Source organism: Trichomonas vaginalis, chromosome V (assembly GCF_026262505.1).
Source record: "Trichomonas vaginalis G3 chromosome V, whole genome shotgun sequence".
Taxonomy (NCBI): Eukaryota; Parabasalia; order Trichomonadida; family Trichomonadidae; genus Trichomonas; species Trichomonas vaginalis.
The window spans coordinates 1,847,679-1,868,786 of record NC_067207.1 but is presented as its reverse complement, the minus strand read 5'-3'; the positions used below and the strand labels follow the sequence as shown (position 1 = coordinate 1,868,786).

The 21,108-nt window shown below is 31.8% G+C and overlaps 8 protein-coding genes across 8 annotated transcripts, besides 1 other annotated feature; 4 read left to right on the top strand and 4 right to left on the bottom strand.

Moving 5' to 3' along the window:
• Positions 1 to 25: part of a mobile genetic element that runs on past the window's edge.
• A 409-nt stretch (positions 26 to 434) lies between these two features.
• Positions 435 to 1,283, top strand: TVAGG3_0263300 (uncharacterized protein; the record flags this gene model as incomplete). The annotated part of the gene is made up of 1 exon (XM_001583017.2): positions 435 to 1,283. One exon carries the CDS (start codon positions 435 to 437, stop codon positions 1,281 to 1,283), a length of 849 nt encoding a protein of 282 aa, XP_001583067.2.
• A 2-nt stretch (positions 1,284 to 1,285) lies between these two features.
• On the bottom strand, positions 1,286 to 1,528 carry TVAGG3_0263290 (serine threonine-protein phosphatase family; the record flags this gene model as incomplete). The annotated part of the gene is made up of 1 exon (XM_001583018.1): positions 1,286 to 1,528. The coding sequence occupies one exon, from the start codon at positions 1,526 to 1,528 to the stop codon at positions 1,286 to 1,288; it is 243 nt and encodes an 80-aa protein (XP_001583068.1).
• Positions 1,529 to 1,546: 18 nt separating this feature from the next.
• TVAGG3_0263280 (uncharacterized protein) lies at positions 1,547 to 1,909 on the bottom strand (the record flags this gene model as incomplete). Its single annotated transcript, XM_001583019.1, has 1 exon — positions 1,547 to 1,909. One exon carries the CDS (start codon positions 1,907 to 1,909, stop codon positions 1,547 to 1,549), a length of 363 nt encoding a protein of 120 aa, XP_001583069.1.
• A 139-nt stretch (positions 1,910 to 2,048) lies between these two features.
• TVAGG3_0263270 (phage tail repeat-like family) lies at positions 2,049 to 2,867 on the bottom strand (the record flags this gene model as incomplete). Its single annotated transcript, XM_051228400.1, has 1 exon — positions 2,049 to 2,867. One exon carries the CDS (start codon positions 2,865 to 2,867, stop codon positions 2,049 to 2,051), a length of 819 nt encoding a protein of 272 aa, XP_051098130.1.
• Positions 2,868 to 4,040: 1,173 nt separating this feature from the next.
• Positions 4,041 to 9,954, top strand: TVAGG3_0263260 (E3 ubiquitin-protein ligase ubr4 family; the record flags this gene model as incomplete). The annotated part of the gene is made up of 1 exon (XM_001583020.1): positions 4,099 to 9,912. One exon carries the CDS (start codon positions 4,099 to 4,101, stop codon positions 9,910 to 9,912), a length of 5,814 nt encoding a protein of 1,937 aa, XP_001583070.1.
• A 478-nt stretch (positions 9,955 to 10,432) lies between these two features.
• TVAGG3_0263250 (uncharacterized protein) lies at positions 10,433 to 11,835 on the top strand (the record flags this gene model as incomplete). The annotated part of the gene is made up of 1 exon (XM_001583021.1): positions 10,483 to 10,890. The coding sequence occupies one exon, from the start codon at positions 10,483 to 10,485 to the stop codon at positions 10,888 to 10,890; it is 408 nt and encodes a 135-aa protein (XP_001583071.1).
• Positions 11,836 to 12,072: 237 nt separating this feature from the next.
• On the bottom strand, positions 12,073 to 13,821 carry TVAGG3_0263240 (protein deglutamylation; the record flags this gene model as incomplete). The annotated part of the gene is made up of 1 exon (XM_001583022.1): positions 12,199 to 13,821. One exon carries the CDS (start codon positions 13,819 to 13,821, stop codon positions 12,199 to 12,201), a length of 1,623 nt encoding a protein of 540 aa, XP_001583072.1.
• A 2,504-nt stretch (positions 13,822 to 16,325) lies between these two features.
• TVAGG3_0263230 (guanylate cyclase protein) lies at positions 16,326 to 21,044 on the top strand (the record flags this gene model as incomplete). Its single annotated transcript, XM_001583023.1, has 1 exon — positions 16,326 to 21,044. One exon carries the CDS (start codon positions 16,326 to 16,328, stop codon positions 21,042 to 21,044), a length of 4,719 nt encoding a protein of 1,572 aa, XP_001583073.1.
• Between the last annotated feature and the right edge of the window lie 64 nt (positions 21,045 to 21,108).

Sequence of the window (21,108 nt, the reverse complement as noted above, 5' to 3'; positions counted from 1 at the left end):
CTTGTCACTTCACTTGACATTTTATTGTCAACATATGTTTTGTCTGCTAGTTCAGGATGAGTAATGTTTCTTTTGTTGCATAAGCATTGTTAGCTCTTTCTTCTTCTTTTGCTATTGCATCGTCTACATATTCTTTGTCAGCTTTGTTGTCAACATCCGTTTTTCAAAAGAAGTTCATTTATAGGTTTCTCGTTTAAAGTTCCTTTTGTTGGATTTATACAGACAGTATTGTTCTTATTGTCTTGAAACAGAAACTCATCTGTCATTGGGTTTAATGTCAGTTTTAAGTTTCCTTCTTTCAATGACTCAGATATCTTAGAATAGTTTGAAAAGTTTGTTGTGTTCTTATTTAGAGCTTGCAAAATGAGTTGTCGGTTGTGTTGTATTTCTCTCATGGAAGCAATATCTTTCGACATTTTTATTCTAGATAAAATATGCTTCCAATAGAAAAAGAAAATTCAAGAGTTGCTACAACTAAACCATTAGATGAACTTTTTACTAATGTCGGTCAAAAGTTTGAGACAGAGACCGTAAAGCATGAAGGCTATCGTTTTGACTACCCATTAAGATGGCTAAGAGACCCATCTGTCACAAAAGCTATTGGCTTTCGTAGAATGAAGTTTGTGTCTGTAGAAGATAAAAGTTTTCCATTTATTGTAAGGTTTCATATAGATTATATATCTGAAGGGAAACGAAAAATGTGGGAAGAAATTGAGCTAATACAAGTTGACCTTTCATCTTCTCTACAGACTGCGTTAAAAAATATAGAAGATAAAATAAATTCATGTTATGCAAAATATGCTGATGAATATGCAAATACCGAGAGCACACTTTATGTGAGAATTGTATATGACAAACAAAATTCACAAGTGTCATTTCAAATCTACGAAGACAATCCAAAGAAAGACGAACAAATATATACAGAATTCACTGCAATGTCATGGTATTATTTGCAAAGAATGTTAAATCAGAAAGTCAAACTTCCTTTAGCAAATATTTACAGTCGATATGCAAGAGATGAACCATATTTATTTAAAGATGTTTTCGACCCAGCTGCTATTATTGTTCATGCTTCATTTTCTGGCGCCCAAAACTCTTTCTTATGCTTGGCAAATGACTTTTACGAAAAACCTACAAAGTTATACGAACCACCAAGTGGAAGTATTTCAGACTTTCAAGTATGGTTTACTACAGATGGAAGAAAGAGAATAATTCCATTATACCACGCGTTTTACTTAGAACTTAGTTTCATATACAACTACTATCGAACGGTAAAAATATAATTTTAATACGGTTGAGGTGTTGGATTTGGTTGCCAACTAGACTGTGGTGCAGGTTCAGGCTGTTGTATAACAGGAGCTTGTTCTTCTGGTTCAGGGTCTTTAGGTATAATACCAACGAACTGACCTACTCTTTTACCAATATTTTTGACACCGTTCCAAATTCCTCTTCCGACAGATTTTATTCCATTCCATATACCTCTTCCAACATTTCGAAAGAAGTTTCCTATTCTTCCAAAGAAACACATTTTACTATATGTAAAAATCTAATGTCCGCCTAGTCTCTTACGTTTCCTTCTGAGTTCCATAGCATTCTTTAACTGGAGCTCATACATTCTATTTCTCCTCTGGTAGAAAACATACTCTGGGTCAACTCCTGTGTTCGCGTCATCTGCATAGAGTTGTTTATATCCCACTTCAGGGTTTGTATAAAACTCTTTCCATCTCATATTTGCATACCATGGTGGCAAACCTAACGCAGCGTCATTTGACATGGCAGTTTGCATTTGTACATCTGTTGGCACTTGACCATAGTTTGCCATTGCAGTTTGTATTCTAACTTCATTTGGAATATTCTCTGGGTTTGGTTGTCCAGGTTGCTGTGCATTCGCTAAGTTCTGTGCGTCCATTTAATATTAGATAAAAATATCTCTTACGAGTACATATACTGAACATTTGCAGGCATTGGTTCATCTTCATATTCTCTGTACTTTTCTGCCACGTCAAATAAATAAATGACACAATGGAAAAAGCCTAAAACAAGTAGTCCTATTTCAAACCACATTTACTTACCAATAAAATTTCTTTGTTATGACACTTTCTCCAGTTTATAGGACCTCTCTCATATTCTATCTTATCGTATCTAAAATCATAGTCATGTATGTCCTCTAACCATCTCATGACACTTTCCAAACCACTTTTATCGGATGTAAAGTAAAAGCATGGATGGTTATGTAAAACGTCTAAAGTTTCTAAAGAGTCTCTCAAAGTCCAGTCTACTTGGTATTGAAAATCCCATGTGTTATAGAACGGCGGGTCCACTATAAAGAAAACATTTTCCTTGTCTTTATATTTTTCATACAAATCTGTCCAATGACATCTCACAAACTCTATACCCTCAATATATTTATCTATGTCCTCTTTGAAAACATTTGTATAGTTAAGATATAAAACTTTTGACATAAGTGTTTCAATGTCATGAACTCTTATAGCACCACTATATAATAGTCTAGCAGATATACTATCCCAGTCAATATACTCTGCTTTTTTCAAAACCTCTCTGACAGTATTTTTCTTATCTAATGGTATACGTTCCATCTTACCTATAGGTATCTTTTCTTTTAACTCTTTCAATATTTTGTTTGTGTCTGGTATATGTTTGAGACGGTTCATATAGTTGTCGAAGTCATTGCATATAATCTTTGAGTCAGGAAATACAGTATGGCACAAATGAGATATATAGAAACTTCCACCGAACAAATCTACAAATGTTAGACCATTCGGTAGTTTCTTAAGTTCTCTCAATAGAATATCTTTACATCTACTCTTATTTCCAAAGAACGGTAACGGTGGTTTTGTAAAATTCATTTATATATAATAATAAAAATGTTTTTACCCGAAAAGTGACAGAAAAGTGACAAAACATTTACGATGAAATCATGAGTTTTCTACCCTCTTGAATTTTCATGAAATTTACACCAAAAATATATTTTATGTTAGAATGTTAGATCTAACATGTTTTCTAACATGTTTTCTAACATCGTAGAAAACTCTTGAAAATCATGAAATTTACACCAAAAAATAATGTTTATGTTAGAATGTTAGATCTAACCTTCTACCCTAAATTATATTTTTGGGTCCTTTACGCTCATTACGAAGAAGTCTTGACAAAACATATACGATGAAGAAGTTTCGACAAAACATTTACGAAGAAATCATGAGTTTTCTACGATGTTAGAAAACATGTTAGAAAACGTGTTAGATCTAACATTCTAACATAAACATTATTTTTGGGTCATTTACGCTCATTACGAAGAAGTCTTGACAAAACATTTACGTTCATGTTTGACAAAACATTTACGAAGAAGTCTTGACAAAACATTTACGTTCATGTTTGACAAAACATTTACGAAGAAGTCTTGACAAAACATTTACGATGAAGTCTTGACAAAACATTTACGATGAAATCATGAGTTTTCTACGATGTTAGAAAACATGTTAGAAAACGTGTTAGATCTAACATTCTAACATAAACATTATTTTTGGGTCATTTACGCTCATTACGAAGAAGTCTTGACAAAACATTTACGAAGAAGTCTTGACAAAACATTTACGAAGAAGTCTTGACAAAACATTTACGATGAAGAAGTCTTGACAAAACATTTACGATGAAATCATGAGTTTTCTACGATGTTAGAAAACATGTTAGAAAACGTGTTAGATCTAACATTCTAACATAAACATTATTTTTGGGTCATTTACGCTCATTACGAAGAAGTCTTGACAAAACATTTACGATGAAGAAGTCTTGACAAAACATTTACGAAGAAGTCTTGACAAAACATTTACGATGAAGAAGTCTTGACAAAACATTTACGAAGAAGTCTTGACAAAACATTTACGATGAAGAAGTCTTGACAAAACATCCTCAGGGCTAGAAGGCACGAAGTGCCTGGAAGCCCCACTACCTTTTTTTTTTTTTTTTTTTTTTTTTTTTTTTGGTTGATAATTATTTATTATTATTTTCTATTCAAAAGATTTTTTTTTCCAAAACTGAGGAAGGAAAATTTTTTATACATGTCAAAAAAATAATAAAAGAATGGAAAGATTTTTAGCTTTAACTCATGATCCATCCAGTGGAACACCTCCTATTGAGGTTATTATTAATGAAATCAATGAGAATAAGAATGTTGTTTTCTATACAATGGGAAATTGGCTAAATTCAGCAAAAGGAATTAATCCGACTTACACATATGTATCTATTAGAGATATTGTTGACTTATCACCATTAAATCTAGAAAGATCTAAAGATCCAGAGCAATTAAATCCCTTACAATCGTTTAAATGGTTATATTTAATTTATTCACTTGTCAGCAGAAAAGTATCTGATGATGAAGAACTAGAAGAAGCAAAAATGAAATACATTTTCACATCAATCTTTGATTTTATCAAATCTGTTGATTTGAAAATAAATTTTGCAGCTGAATTTACATCAGCTGTAATTGTTTTAGCAGCAAGATTATTACAGAATAACAATGTTAAGATCGCTGAAATCATTAATGATCAAGTCTATCAACAGTTACTCGCGATTTTCAACTCTCAAATCGAAATCAGTACAAAGATTAAGTTAAACAGTTTTCCAAATCAAAATTTGTTATTATTCCTTTCTCCTTTACCCATTGAATTCTACGAAAAACATAATATTTTCAAAAATATTTCATTAATACTTAAATCAGCAGTTGTCAGACTCCTTTTACGCACAGTTAAACATGCATTCCCACAAATATGTCTTGATGACATGAAAATTTCGATCCAAACGCTTTGCTATGATAGTCCAATTTTAGATCAAGCCACACAGCTCTTAATTCACCTTTTCAAGGACAATTCCATCGAAGCATACAAATACAAAGATCAAATTCGTTACCAAACTCTTTCAAACAAGTTAATTTCTCATTCTGATACAACAAATTGTTTCAAGAAGCCAATAAACTACAAGATCGCTCTTGAATTATCCCAAGATCTCCTTGAAATCGAGAAAATTGCTCAAGAACATCCAGAAGTCTGGGAAGACTTTTTATCAGAAAATACCAAACTCCAAAACGCGTTGGAAGACATATTAATGAGCGACTACGATGATCAATTCATTGTTGCCGTGGTATCTTTGTTATGTTTAGGCCATGCAAAGGTCAAAAACATCGAATTAGTTTCAAAATTATTCTTTACAACAGGAATTCAAAGTGTTCGCAAGCAAATGAAGGATTTACTTCTTATTCAACCCGATGTATCAGCTTCCATCATCGCTAAACACTTCAAAGACGCTTCAAATCATGGATCTCAATCCGAAATTTTCTTTTCTTTAGTTACAGAATTAATTAAATTGATTTCTGATCCGAAAGACCTGATCAATTCACTTTTAGTGTCATTGAGAACCGAATACGACCTTCTTAAGCTTCATCCGAACATATATATCTATTCAGAACTCCAAAAATTCATTGACATTTCGAGTTCTTATTTGGATGAACAACCATGTGCTGTTTGTAACAACCCGGAGAGATTGCCAACACTAAGGAACTCTAAAGATATTGTTGACGGGTACAAATACACGCACGAAGATGTATTAATGAAGCTGAAACATCCTTTGATCATTTCCAGTTTCATTTTGAGTTACAACATCAAAAAACCGGAAAAATTCCCTCAAACAGTCAAAATTTTTGTTTGTTTGGAAAAGATATTGGACAACAATCAACTTCTTGAGATCAAAGAGTGGAGATTTATTTCGGAAATGAAGTTAAACAAAAACGAAAGAGCATCAAAATTGGATTTGACTCTTCCTGTAACTGCGACATGCGTAAAATTCCATTTTTGTGATATAAAAGAAGAACAAACACATATTATTTATTGTCCGGCATGTCACAGTGAAGTAGACCAGAGAACAGGAAGATGTCCGAACTGTCCAGAAAACGCATTTCACTGCAGAAAATGCAGAGAAATTGATGTTGTCCATCCAAACAGATTAATTTGCACTTCTTGTGGAAATTCAAACTTTTTGGAGTATTCAATTCAAATGAATTGTGTCAAAACATTCTCACACACGAGAATAAACTCTGATGAAGATATGGAACAGAGTTTGGAGATGATTGACAATTTGATGTCAAAAGTTCACAATACATTGAATACTTTACAAGAATACAAAGGAAAAATTGAGTTTTTGTTGAGTCCTACAAACGAAATCTCAGTGAACCAAAGGACATCGGAACTCAAAGTCATCTACAATGAGAAATGCAAGCGATCCTTCCAAGAATTGACTGAATTCGTGCAACACGTATCAGCAATCAGACAAAGTGTCTCAAAATACGTCGGTTTGACAAATTCATGCAATTGCGAATGCCCAGAAAACATGTGCTACAACTGCAAGCATATGTATATTACAAATGGTTTGTCTGTCATCGGAAAGTTCGCTGAGATTTCAACAACAGATGTTTCCGACGCCATGAAATTCTTGATTTCTTTCTGCGATGTGGAACAATTCTCAAGTTCTGCGATCAGTTCACTTCTGTCATTTTGTAAACTCAATGAGAATTTGACAGATAAAATTATCCAATTGTTTTTGGATAGTCTGCCAAATCCATCACCTCACCTGGCCAATTTACTTTTCCAAATTTTGGAAATTGATGATAAATTTAAATTAAGAAGATACAAAGCGGTTTCAAATGTTCTGATTGAAACAATGAAACATGTTGATAAAAATCCAGCACTTGTATCCATAGTTGTTCAACCTTTATCTCGTGCTTTGTTGAAATCAAATCTGTTGTTAAGAAATCGTGACGATTATTTGAAATTCAATATTTTGAATACTCTTTCAAACATGAAATTGCAAACCATTGACATTTTTGACAATTTCTCTGAAGATTTGATCAGAAGTTTATTGTTTAGTTACAATTCACAAGTCAGAAGTGATGTGTCAAATCTTTTATTTGACATTTCAACAATTTCTGACAAATACTTCAACAAAGTTTTTGATTTCATCAACCAGTCATTTTTGAATATCCAGAACTTAAAGAAGAAAGAGAACGACCAATGTTTGGATTTATTGTCGAAATTGAATGAATTTTCTCAAAAAACACATAATCATTCAATAAATTCGAAAATTATTGATAATTTAATTGACAAATTACTTAAAGAAACAGAGCAAACATATAGAGAAGAAAACTATTTGTCAATGGATCTTTCTGTTGGCTACAACATTAAATTAATAACAAACATCATTAAACCATTTATAACTAATGATGTTGATTTGTTATTTATTTGCGAAAAGAAATCTTATTTAATTGAAAAACTCGCAAAATCGTATTTCATTCTCAAATCTCTCATTTTGCAGAGATCTAAATATTTAGAAGATTCTTCAGAAATCATAAAATCAGCAATTCTTAAAATATTAAGTTGCAAATTTATGATAAATGAAGAGGAAAAATTCACAAAAATCAGTGAAAAGTCAGCAAGTTTGATTGTGAAATCATGTGCTGAATGTTTATCACAGATGAAGAAATCCCAGAAAATGATCATCAAAGAGATGAATGAGCTTTTATTCCCCAAGCACAAAGCGAAAGAATTCCAAATTGTTTTACAAAAAATTAGGACACAAGAAATATATATTCCTGGAAGAATTTCTTCAAATCCTTTCTCTAATTACACAATTGGTCCGAAAATGGTTGACGTCAAAAAGAAGATTTGCGCAGATTTGAACATGCCGGACTTGATGCAAGACCCGCATTCCATGGAATTGTTGGTGAATGGAAATATCATTTCTTTGGATTTGAATGTCGAAGATGTTTATATAAACGTTTGGGAACCGAGATCTCAAAACAAACCAATGCTTGTGATATTCAGATTACAAGGTTTGGATGGTGAAGCACAAGAACCAATGATTACATCATTCAGAAATAATCAGGGAAGTGAAGTGACAGACGATCAAATTCAGAAATTTGGATTTTCAAGGATTTTAGCAAAAAGTGACGATTTATTTGTTCCTTTCATCGATTCCATTGAAATTTCTCCAACAATTGCTTGCAATGTATTAACTGCTTTTTGCCAAATCCAAGAGAATGAAAAGAAGATCTTAGAATTCAATGTTATTGATAAACTGTTGGATTCTTTGAAGAAATTAACAGAAAAAAGTGAAAAATTAAATGACAAAGTCGCAGAAAAAATGATTCCTGTACTTGGTCTCGCAAATCTTCTGGTTAATTTCGATCATTCCAAATTGAATGATGACGATAAAATTGACAGCCACATTGAATTTATTTTGAAAGCTTTACAACTCGATATTGTCAAAAATTCTGTGCAGCTTCAATCCAATTTATTGTCATTATTACCTCATTTTGCCTGCAGAAGGAAATCACTGATGAAAACAGTTATGGAGTTCTTTATTGGCGGCCTGAGACCAAAGAATTCGACAGAGAAATTCAATTTCTACACGAATTGTTCAAATATTTATTTATTGAACAGTTTCAGTGAATTCGTGAATTCTCTTCCAAATAATGACGACGAAAACAATTTGAAGGGTTCGATTGGCCATTTCCTAACAGATGCAATAAATTACGTCGAAGAAAACTTTGACTTAAACGAGGGTCCGAAATCAAAACAATGGGAGAAATCAGTTACAAAAGAAACTCTTCCTGCAGCTCTCAAAACTTTGTCAGGAATGGCATTTTCTGACATCTTGCAACAGCACTTGCAGAAAGATGATTTTAAGTTTTTGAAATTGATTTTGCAGTTGAGAAATGTCGCATCTACAACTGATATTGGTGAAATCGCGGAACAAATCGTGAAGAACTTGAATTTAACACCGATTTCTGAAAAATTAAATTCATTGATTGAAGAAGAAAAGAATTTAATCAAACAGAAGTCGAACGAAGAAAGAGAAAAGCTTCTCAAGCAAAATGAACAGATGATGTCTAATAACAGTCAGCTCCAGAACCTCCTTTCAATGCTTGGAGATGAAGAAGACCAAATTTCTTGTTGCATTTGCAAAGACGGTTTTGACTTTTTGCTAGATGAACCTTTAGGAATTTACGGTTACTTCTCGAAGGAATCCAATTTGGCGACACATTTCGTTTTCGTCCACCAGAAATGCCACTACTCAGAACTCAAAACCCCAACACAAAGAATGAATGAATGGCAATCCGCAAGTGTCAGAAATGTCGAATCTCCATGCAATTGTATTTATCCAATTCCTTCTCCAAATGAAGTGATTTCCAACTATGCCAACAAGATCAATAAGTTCTACAGATCGGCAAGGAATATCACCAGCGATATCAACTACCATCTTGAGATCGTTTCGCAAGGAAAGTCCATCAATTTCAAGATGGGAGGTGGTTCTTTGGTAAATGATATCAAAGTTTTGCCACTTTTGTTTTACGGTTATTATTCGTTAATTGAGAGTTCAAAGCGCCAAATCATTTCCAAACTGAACTCAACAAACAGTTTAACCAAACAAGATGCTGTAGACTGTTTATTGCTGATGACAATTGAAGAGTGGCGACATTTCAGAGAAAAAATTTTGAAAGATCTTTTGTCAAATTTGGTCAAAGATGTTCCTGAGAGTGAAAGATTTGGAAAGATCAAATCAACTGTCATTTACTTCTTAATACTAAACGAAGCAAATGAAATGATTAAGAAGGAGACAGGAAGAAAACCAACAGAGAATGTTTTCATTGAAGGAAATCCTGATGATAAATGGATTAATGATTTCATTGAAAGAATCAACAATAATTTCAATGAAGTGCTGAGCGAATGGCAAGATTTGGCTGATAAAGTTCAGGATGAATTCTTGCAGATTGAGGATATCAATACTGCTTTGATTTTCGCAAATATGGAAGTAGAAAATCCAAATACTTGGTTGACAACATTATAATTTTTTTTTATTTTCTGAACAAATAAAAATTTGATTTTATATTTATTATTTAACAATTAGTCTTAGTTCCTTTTTGGTTTTGGATTTTAAAGGTTCATATAAGTCAATTTATTTTTAAATCGAAATGGAACTGAATTTGTTTGAGTTCCATCTGTAAGAATATTATTGACTAGGCTATTAAAGGAATATGGTCTGTAGTAATCATCGATATATGCCAAGTTTTATGAGATGAAAATATTTAATCGTACGATCACAGAAAGGTTCATTCATTATTGATAGACATGTAGTGCATGATGATTATTCATATGAGATAACCTTGAAATGGCAAATGAAAAAATATCAATTGCATTTCAAGGATCAGTTAGCGATACTTGTTGAGTTAACCATCAGCTTTTTAACGTACAAAATCATCTCAAAAACGTCTGAATTTCCATTCAATCGAGAAGTGCGCTCAAAGTGAGATGAGGACGATTATCTTCCCGCATTTTCGATGTAAACTATTCAAAATATAAAAATAATGCGGCGTCTAAATTGCGCCAAAAAAATAAATCATTTCATTTTACATCGGGGATGATTAACGACGATGACTTTTACTTTGACTTCGATGCGATCTCATCACCAATAGCCGCTCCCAACGAAGCATTGCCAACATCCATGGAGCTAAGTTATCCTTCATTCTTCGAAGACACAAACCAAGGCGAGAACGTTTTACCGCTTGAGGGTATGGATACATGGATGGACAAGAAACGAAAAGAGCCAATAGGCCGATCATACTCCACTCCAGAGATACAAAATGTATTTCCAATAATAAATGAAATTAAGTCATTTAACCAACGAAGCCCTATTACCCAAAAGCCACAAAAGAAGCAACCAATAGTATTCCAACCTTTCTCTTCATTCGATGCTGCTGAAATTACTGTTAAAGCATTGAAAGAACATGTTTATACTTCAAAATCTACTGATCTCTTTAAGTGGTAAGATTATCTGTTTGTTTATCTTAGAATTTAATTGTTTATTGTTTAATATTAAAATTAGTTAATTTGCGTAATTTATCTTATTTCATCAATTTGCAGACATATAAGATGATTGAAGATTTGCTAGTCTTATTATTTTCAATTACATTTTGACATTCAATTCTTGAAGTCCATTGATGGATACTGATATTGTTGATTTTAAAAGAATCCATCAAATTCTTTAAAAACTTAACCCGAATACATGATTCTAAATAAAAAATAAAATTCTTTATAAAAAGAAAAATATATGATAAGAATGAAGAAATATGCGTTTCACATCCGCAAATAAAGGTACTCTTTAATCTATAAGATACAAATTTTGAAAATAATACTGAAAAATTGTTAATAGAAAGAATCATCATTTGTTGAAGCTATAACATTAATTATTTTGCATAAAATTTAATAATCTGCACTGGATGTTCAGTTAAAGCTAAGTAAATAATCAAATATAAAAACAAAGATTACCCTAATCGTTTAAATATGTGGACTCCCATTTTGCTTTTAACTGGTGGCATTATTTCGTTTATTTGTAGAGCGCAAACTTTATTTCTGAATTCGGGTAATAAATTTGCACGAAGTAACCATCCTAAATTAGAATTTGTTCTTTTATCATATATATCCGAATATCTCTCTGCTAATTCTTCGAATTTTGAAGTGTTTTCCAATAGTTGCTTATGAATTACTTGTGCTAATGTCATAGCTTCATCTGCTGTACGCGTAATTTCTTTCCCTTCCCGATCTACTGTATTTACAGATTCTTTAAACTTGATAATAATGTGTTGAAGAAAATAGGATTTCCCTTCATTAGGAGGATGATGCCAAGTGCTAAATTTGGTATCTTTATTATAGTAATAACACAAACCTGGATAATCTTGGCATTCTCGGAGTTCCCACCCTGGACGAAGAGAAATCATAGTTGTGACATGTGATATGATAAATTCGGATTTTTCGTCTCACTTTCAGACAATAAACTTATTTAAAGGGGACAATAGTATTGAAAATTTAGTAATCATAGTGTTTTCTACACTATATATTAGTTTTACATTATTTTAATCCATAATTCTTCGGAAAAAAACATAATTAACAATTTTATTCATTAATTTGAATATTAATGATATTTTTCGAAACAAATCGTATTACTTTTAAGTATTGAATCTTACTATTTTAATCTTATGGAACATTTTATTGAAATCACCTATTTCTTACAAGCACAACTTGTAAAAAGTAATCAAATTAATAATACATTACAATTTAAAACAAAAAAATTACATAATTAATTTTCCATGTCGTAATCATCAACATCTGAAGTATTTGCAGAGCGAGGTTTCAAACGTCTTCTATGCTCATGGATCTTTTCATCAATCTTTTTAGCTCTTTTGATTCTGAAGTCACTAAAGCTTGCAAAATCTCTTTGAAGATTCGATTTCGGAGGAGATGCAATTCCAAGCAATTGTTTCTTGATCTCTCTGTGATTTAGAAGCAATTGCACCATGGATGTTAAAGTTGCTTCACCAATTTCCCTGTATTCGTTTGGTGTAAATTGATTATGCGTTTTCGTCAAAGTTGAGCCACCAATTGACATTTCTAAGGTATACGAAAAAGGAACGCTATATCTGTGATGAAGTGCAACCCTCATTGTTCGGTCATAAGCTTTTGGACCTAAAGTATAAGATGATGTTGAAGAAAAGTAAGGACAAGCCTTAGACATGAATCTTGGGAATAAAGATGCAAGATCTGTTAACGGAATCCTTCTGTTTTTGACCGTATACGTAAACGCATTAAATAATCCTGCATGGCCATGGAAATCTAAGAAGAAAACGAGTTTCCTTGTTTCAGTTAATGCATCTAATAAGCTTAATATCGAATTTCCAAGCTGCGTTTTAGTTTTCTTCTTCCAAACGCGATTATAATCAATTCCGTCTAATCCTGGCCTGTAAAATCCGCAAACAACGCCATCAACATTTACCATTGGTATAATGAGAAATGAATATTCGTTTCGTATATCAGTGGCTTCTGGATCCATTTTATTAAACAATTTTTCTAGAAATCCTTCCATTGCATATGATGAACATGTCTCTCCTGGATGGTGTCTAGCAGCAATGACTATTAAAGGCTTCTTTCCATGATGAATTTCTTTAAATTTTTCTGGAAGTTCATACGATTTCTGTTTGTCTGCATCCCAAAAGATCATAGGCACGTTTAATTTGCCTGCTGATGTTAAAATGTTTGTAATCTTTACATAATTTGGAAGACTCTTCAGAAATTCGTTTAAATCTGTGTAATTATATGGATATGTATAAGCAAAGTATATTGAATCTGGTTTCTTTACAGTAAAATCAAATGACATCGTGTATTCTCGGGGCCTCCCACTGATACTTAACCAATAATTGATATCAGAATCGATTCGTTTCCATCCAATTCCGCGTTTCTTATCGGTAACACTAAGAGCTACTGGTGTTACACCATGATGATGAATACCAGTATCTCTATGAAATCCTGTAATGATAAAAGTATATTTTCCAGGGTTGATATTTTCTGCTTTAAAGTAAAACCACTGAGCTGTATGCTTAGGATCTGGCGAAATGTGAATTTCATATGCGAAATCTCCTCTTGTAAATACTGAATCTAAATTTCCAGATTCAAATTTACCAATAAACTTGATATCATTTTTTTGAGGTGAAAGATTCTTAGGATATACTTGTCTACGTTGTTCTAGTGAGTTAAAAGGTGTGGATGATGATACGCGTTTTTTCGAAAATGTATTCGTTGGATAATTGTGAGGAGATACAAGACGTAACGGTCTTTCCATACGGATTAACGGGGTTATTCTTTTATTAATTGGCTTGGGCTTCTTTTGCTTTCCTTTCTTATGCTTTTTAATCACTTTCGTATCCATATAAAAAATTGAGCTAAATCAATTTCAAAAAAAAAATTATTGAAAAAAGCAATAGGGATCTGATTTTAGATCAATTCATATCCATAAAAAATTGAAAGATATCATGTAAAAAATCCCTGAATTTTTCTGAAGTGTTAATTTACAACATAACTATATTTTTATCATACAGTTTTTTTTTTGAAAAAAGTTTAGTAATGAATAGATATTCGGAATAAGCTTTGAATCAAATGAATCAATGCAATGAAACCAAAGTTCTTAGCATTACTACTTTTCAACATAGCTCACTTCAATATATCCTTTTGGAATTTCACTGATTAATAATTGGAATTCGTTATGAAAGATAAGGACACCCAAAAACTCAATAGGAAAATGAGTCAGTTATTAAAGACTAGCGTAATTTGATCTTGGTTCCCAAGTTCTTTTTATTTTTAGCTTGGATTTTCAACATTAAATCATAACTACCCCAAAATGCAATTATTAATTGAATATGATGTCACTACTGGAAATATATTGATAAACCAAGGTAATTATATTATTTTAATGACTACTTCCAAATTTAAAAATTGCTTAATGACTTCAGGATCTACAATTTATGCTTATGAATTGCTATCTCAAGTTGACATGCATTAAATACAGACAAAATGATTTTATTGATGAGTTGTTCATCATAACAAATAAGAGATATTGAAACACTATGAAAGATTGTCAAAGAAGATATTGAATCACGGTGAGAGTATGATTCAAAATATTTAAACATAAAGCAAAAATGAATCATCTCATTCAATAAACGCTTGAATTGTAAGATGTCAAGAACTCCCGGCTATTTTCACTATATGAATATTTATAATCTCTTGTACTAAATCGAAATAAACACGAAATAGTATGAATGCAATTTCAACTCCTGTTCATCAAGAGAAAACAAGTTTATTAAGTTCTACTTAGCACTTATGATATATAAAATTTCCAAGCAACCTGAGTAATTTAGATGCAGAAATATCTGCAAATAAATCAAGCTATTTAAATCCATCAAATTATTCAATATTTTGACTGGTTAATTAAAGTAAATATACGTCACTTCAATAAGAAAAAAAGGCATGTCATATAGATACCAAGATAATTCCTCCATTTTGAGTTGTCGAATCACTCATTCAGCAAGAAAGAAATTAAGGAGAGAGTGAAACTACAAGCATCGATTGTTATACAAATATTCATTCAAGCAGGGATTAGAGCATCGATAACTCCCTCTCATTCAATTTGGATATCTTATAAGAGAATTATTTAGTTTTGATACTTTTTTTCTGAATAAAATATTCGCATCAAAATATAGTAATTATTAATGGAATATTCAATCTCATACTTATGTACATGAATTTTGAAGCTTTTTTCTAAATTGCATTAATATATCGAGGAGATAATTTCTTGACCGGAAAATTGTGTGAAAGATTGATAAACTAATTATTATTATTAAACTATAGAAAGATTTAATGGCAATAATGACTTAAATTTGTAGAAATAACAAACGGAGATTTAAAAAATAAAATAATGACGATAAATTCGAAATCAATTTGAAAAAACTAAAGGTATGAATCAATGAGAAAATTTTGTAGTTTTAATTTTGAAAATTTTTTGAGACCAATCAAAATCATTTAATTGTTTTATATAATGCGTATTCTGGTAAGGAAAAGTATTTGTATATAGTTTTATATTAAAACTTTCCTGAATCTATGATAATTTTTTCAAATAGCAAATAACGCTTAAGAGTATATTATTCTACTCAACACAAAATAATTGGTTCGGCACCAAAGAATTATTGTTTTTAGACGATTATTTTGAAAAGGCTTCAATCCAATTGAAAATTTTGAGAGTTGTAAAAAATATTGTCAAGAATTATTCTGGCTAGAAAATTAAAATGTATTTATACAGAAATGTAACTATATCTTTTTTTTGTTTTTTTTTTGAATGGTTCATATTATTTATAAGTATTATGCAGTATCTTTTAATTTGTCTTATTTTTATGTAACTGTCAATTTTGATATTATTCAAAATCTTGAAAGGATAAATTTGATCAACAAATAGTTATTTTTATAATTTCATTTATATTTTCATGAGTGTAAAATTTGTAATGAAAAGTGTTTTAATAGCACAGTTATTATTTTTCGCCAAAATTGAAAAAATCTGACAACCACTTGATAACATGTATATTCTTCATAATTGATTCATGTTTTTTCTATTCAAATTTTTGAAAGGATAAATTCAATTCAAAAATTTATACTTAAATATAGAAATGAAGTTATACATAAAATTGCTCAATTAAATAAAAATTTGAGAGAATATTGAAAAATGTTGAAAACAAATTCCTGCTACATTTACTAATCTATTGAAACATCATTTATCAGTTATAATTCATTGGAATAATGTTCCATGATAAATTTGATGAAATTCAATACTATCTCAAATTTTGAATATATTCGGTATAACTTATAGAAAATTTATTATTCATTAAAATGGCTGAACCATCCATGTCCAAGTCCATGTCAGCCACTTCTGATAATTATGAAACCAATAAAATTCATGCAACCAATCTTTGTCTTGGGAAATCAAAGTGGATTGATTCAATTTTTCCAATCTACGACCAAATGATGCAAAAAACAAAGTTCCCAACATGGGTAATGAGCTTTATAACAATAATTCTTATGATGCAAACATTATCCGTTGGGCTTTGGATCTATTCTCCAATCTTTGATAACGTTACACCAAAGTGGAGGAATTTTTATATTAAATTATTAACAGTATTCATATTTACCGATCCTTTAGATGTTTCAAATACAAACGGAATCACAATGATCATATCGATATGCGTGGCACTATTCTCCCTTGTCTATATGTTATTCCTAGCATGGTATCAGAAGAAATTTTACCAAATCCCACCAGTTTACCTCTATATTTGCTCTTTTATTATTGATATCGTTGACTCCCTTTTCATAATTCCGAGTGTCAACGTCATAGATCATGGTGTTGTATCATTAAAGTACGGATATCATCCAGTATTTGTTGCTGAGATCGTTGTGGGAGCAGTTTCCTTTGTTGCATTCTCAGGAATTTTCTTAATAACAACAAATTTGAAATCCCGATCAGTTGTTCTTACGAATTTATTATTCCCGTTGTTCGATCACTTTGCTGTTACACTATGGGTCATTGCAACCTCATTCTTTTCATTAATTTCAGCCCTCTTTAACTATTACCATGACTGGTTATATCTTGTTGGCAATACAATTCACTTATTATTGACGATTTTTATTTGCTACAAGTTCTCATACATGCCATTCTACGAACTTTGGAGAAACTCAATGTGTATGGCATTCAGTATCACTAGTATTGCATTGGATCTCAACTATTATGTCCTTGACTTGACAGGCCTTACTTATAACTATACAATTATTGTTTATATTTGTGCTTTCTTCATTAGTTTAGTTCTATCACAAATCTATTTCAAGTATGCAGTTAAGAAGATTAAAAAGCAACTTACCGAAAATCCTGAAGTAGAAAGTGTCAATGACTATCTTGAATCACTCAAATTCACAAAGAATTCAGAAAGAGCAATGATGTATATCAATGTTGGCCTAACACAAATATGTGACTACTTTATCGATGGATCTATAACTAATTATATTATTAGTGCAAACAGTTCTGATGAATCAACCTCAATTTTGTTACAAATTTTAACTTTCTTCCCCTATGCTTCTCGAAACATGAATGTTCTCTTTAAGAAGTTAGTTAATAAGAAGAAATTGAAAATTGCAGACAGATTCTTGATCTATCAAACATATAGAATCAAACTAAGAAGATTAGTTTCTGATTCTAAGGACACAATTGAGATCTTTAACATGTTAAACAAAAGGACAGAAGAATGTAAGAACTTAATAAATGCATTCTATGACAGTCCAAATAACTCATATACTTATGTTTCTTCTCTTGGATTAATTATGAATGATTTGAATTCGAAATTTGAATCCGTAATCAAAGAAATACCAAACAATGTCAGGATTATGAATTTATACTCCGAATTCTTGACAGAGTGTTTATGTTATTTCACTCATTCAGTTAGAATTAAGATTAAATCAGATGCTATCTCTGAAGGAAAAAATTTCAATGTTGATGTCAGTTTCCATTCCTTAGTTAATAAATTCCCAAGATTATTAAAGGACAAGCATGTAGATACAAAAGGCAACAGAATATCAAAGAAGAATGGTGATTCAAATGCAGATGGAAGTACAAAGAAATCTGGTTCCTCATCAGTTAACAATTCCTCCTTAAATTCATCTGAATATGATGTTGAATTGCAAGAAAGTGTTTGCCAGAAAACAATTCGCCAGGCAACTGCAAGATTGGCACTGCATAATGCTATTGTTGATTCTCAACCAAAAGAGATTGCATATATCAAGATCATAACAACATGTTTGTTGGTCCTGAACTTTATTGACTTCTTAGTTCTTTACTTCTTTGTTATATCTCGTTTGGAATGGAGAAAGAAGAGCTATGAGAATGTTGGAAATCTTGGTTATTCAACATTCTATCATATTTATTCCAACTTGTTCTTATTGATCGAATTTTCAGTTGATACAGGAAGGTATGATGAAGGCACAAAATATATTGGTGACATATCAATTGATTCAACATTTACTCTATCAATTCTTCCAAGAAATATTACAACACCAATGAAGGCTTATACATGCACAAACAGGAGTAACAGTTATTTGGGCGACTTAATTGATAGTTTTGCAGTTCTTTGCGAAGGGAGAAATCCATTTGATATTTCCAATACTTTGGTATCAGGAAATTCTGTATATAAAGTATGTGTTGATGCAAAACCAATGGGAAATATTTCGGCATCATTAAAGAATCAAATTGTTACGTCCAACTACTTATCTGCAAACATTGCAGGTACAATGCAATCAGGTATCAGATATCCAAACATTTTTGCTGATAATGATTACTGTCAGAAAATGTTGAATGATGGGTTGGTAATTGGAAACACTTTTAGCGCTTTGGATGAACTATTAGCATTTTATCTTAGGTTATCATCACATAATAAGTTGTATTTCCTTATTATTACAGTTATTATCCCTGCTATTGTTTTTGTCTTAACAGTAACTATCTTTTCTCTCATAATTTATTCATACCAAAGAAGAGAAAGTAAATTATTCAAAGCTTTGCATAATTTACCAAACCCAATCAAAGATGATTCCAAATCTCCACTATTGTTTAAGAATGAAGATTCTGAATCAAATGCAAATAACAAATTAAAGACAACAAATATCATGAATCAACTTCCTTTCTTCATCTATTTGTTCTTATTAGTTGTTATTGCTGTTTTCGTCTCAGTTGGATTTAATGCTATCAAGTTAGATTCATTGCTTACTACAATCTTGAACTGGTTCTACTTCTCGTGCTCAAGAATTGTTATTGCAAGCCAACTTGGAAACAATGCAGTCCAAATGATTTTGATGAATGATTCATTACCACAACAAATCACTGATTTCGAAACATTAAAAGATAATGCTGTTGAAGACTTAGAGAAAATGATTTTGGAAAACAAGGAACTTATGTATGGAACTGATACTCAACCAGGAAGTTTGAATTTTGATAAAAAATTAGATGAATATCAATTGCAAGGCAATTGTGAAATTCCTGGAACTCCAACTTCTATTCATGATATGTATGCGTGCACAAGTATTACTCAACAAATGATTATGTATAGAAACATGGTTAATAACATATTTAAAGATCCTCAATCCTTCCAAGGCACATTAAATGGAGAAGTTGCCTCAAACATGATTCATATTCTTAGATTCCACATTTACCCTGCAATTATTAAAGTCACTAAGAGAATTGGAGAAGTAATGGAAGAAACATATGATACAAGAATGGCCGATCAACTTATATTAGTTATTGTTGGTCTTGCATGTTCTGTTGTATGTTTTATTTTGCCATTCCTCTTCAACAGACTCCTATTGCTCGAATACAAAACTGTTATGGTTTTAATCAAGAGATTACCTCCAAAAGTTGTTGCAGAAACACCCGAAATTTTGGATTTCTTCTCATGCAGAAAGAAAACAAAGAAGGAGGGAATGAGTTTGTACAAATCAATTGTCTTCCAGACAAGCGAATGTATCATAATAACAAATCAGAATGCAACAATAGAGATTGTTAATGATAGTGTTGCAGCTAACCTCGGTTTCTCTCCAGACCAGATGTTAGGACAACAGGTAACTAACTTCATCAACGGAAATGACTGCCAGAAGATCAATGAGCAGATTGACCTCATGATAAATAACAATGGTCCTAGAATCTGGGAGGATCATATCGAGATGATCAATGATAAGAACGAGATGATTCCTTTTGCAGTTACTATGATCGGAATCTCTGATGCTAACTCGAACCAAGTCACATCGATTGTCCTAAGCTTCACTAATGAAAGTGAAGTTATCGAGAAGCGCAAGGCAGCAGACATAGCAAAAGCAAAATCAGAGAAACTACTTTATCAGATATTGCCGAAGGACATTGTTGTCAGATTGAACAGAGGTGAAACAGACATTTCATTCACAATTCCATCTGCAACAATATTCTTCATCGATATCGTTAAATTCTCAGTCTATGCTTCAAGTCTGACACCATCTGAGATTATGACAAACTTATCCACTGTTTTCGCGGCCTTCGACCAGAACGTATCTAAATATGACCTGATCACGAAGATCAAGCTTATTGGTGATGTCTATATGGCAGCTGCAGGTCTCTTCCAAGGAGAAGAAGATGACCCAACGAAGCACGCAGATCAATCAATCAAATGCTGTCTAGACTGTATAAAGTCTATGGATGAGATAAACTCAAACCTCGAATCATCAATTGAAGTCCGTATTGGTGTCAATAGTGGAGGTCCTCTGATTGGAGGTGTCCTTGGAAGTGATAAGCCAACATTCGACATCATTGGTGATACGATCAATGTTGCAGCAAGACTTCAGTCAACAGATATCCCTGGACGTATTCAGATCTCAGAAGGAACAAAGTCTCTTATCGACGGACTCGACTATATCATTGAAGAACGAGGTGAGATCTTCTTGAAAGGAAAAGGAAACCGCAAGACTTTCTTTGTTTCACATCCAAACAAGAACAATAGCATCGAAAACTCTCTCTTATTGAATTTGAGCCTTCAATCAGAAAACTAAGAAAAAATGGTTTAACAAAAAGAATTATTAATTTTGTTTTGTTTGTATAAAGATTTCATTAATA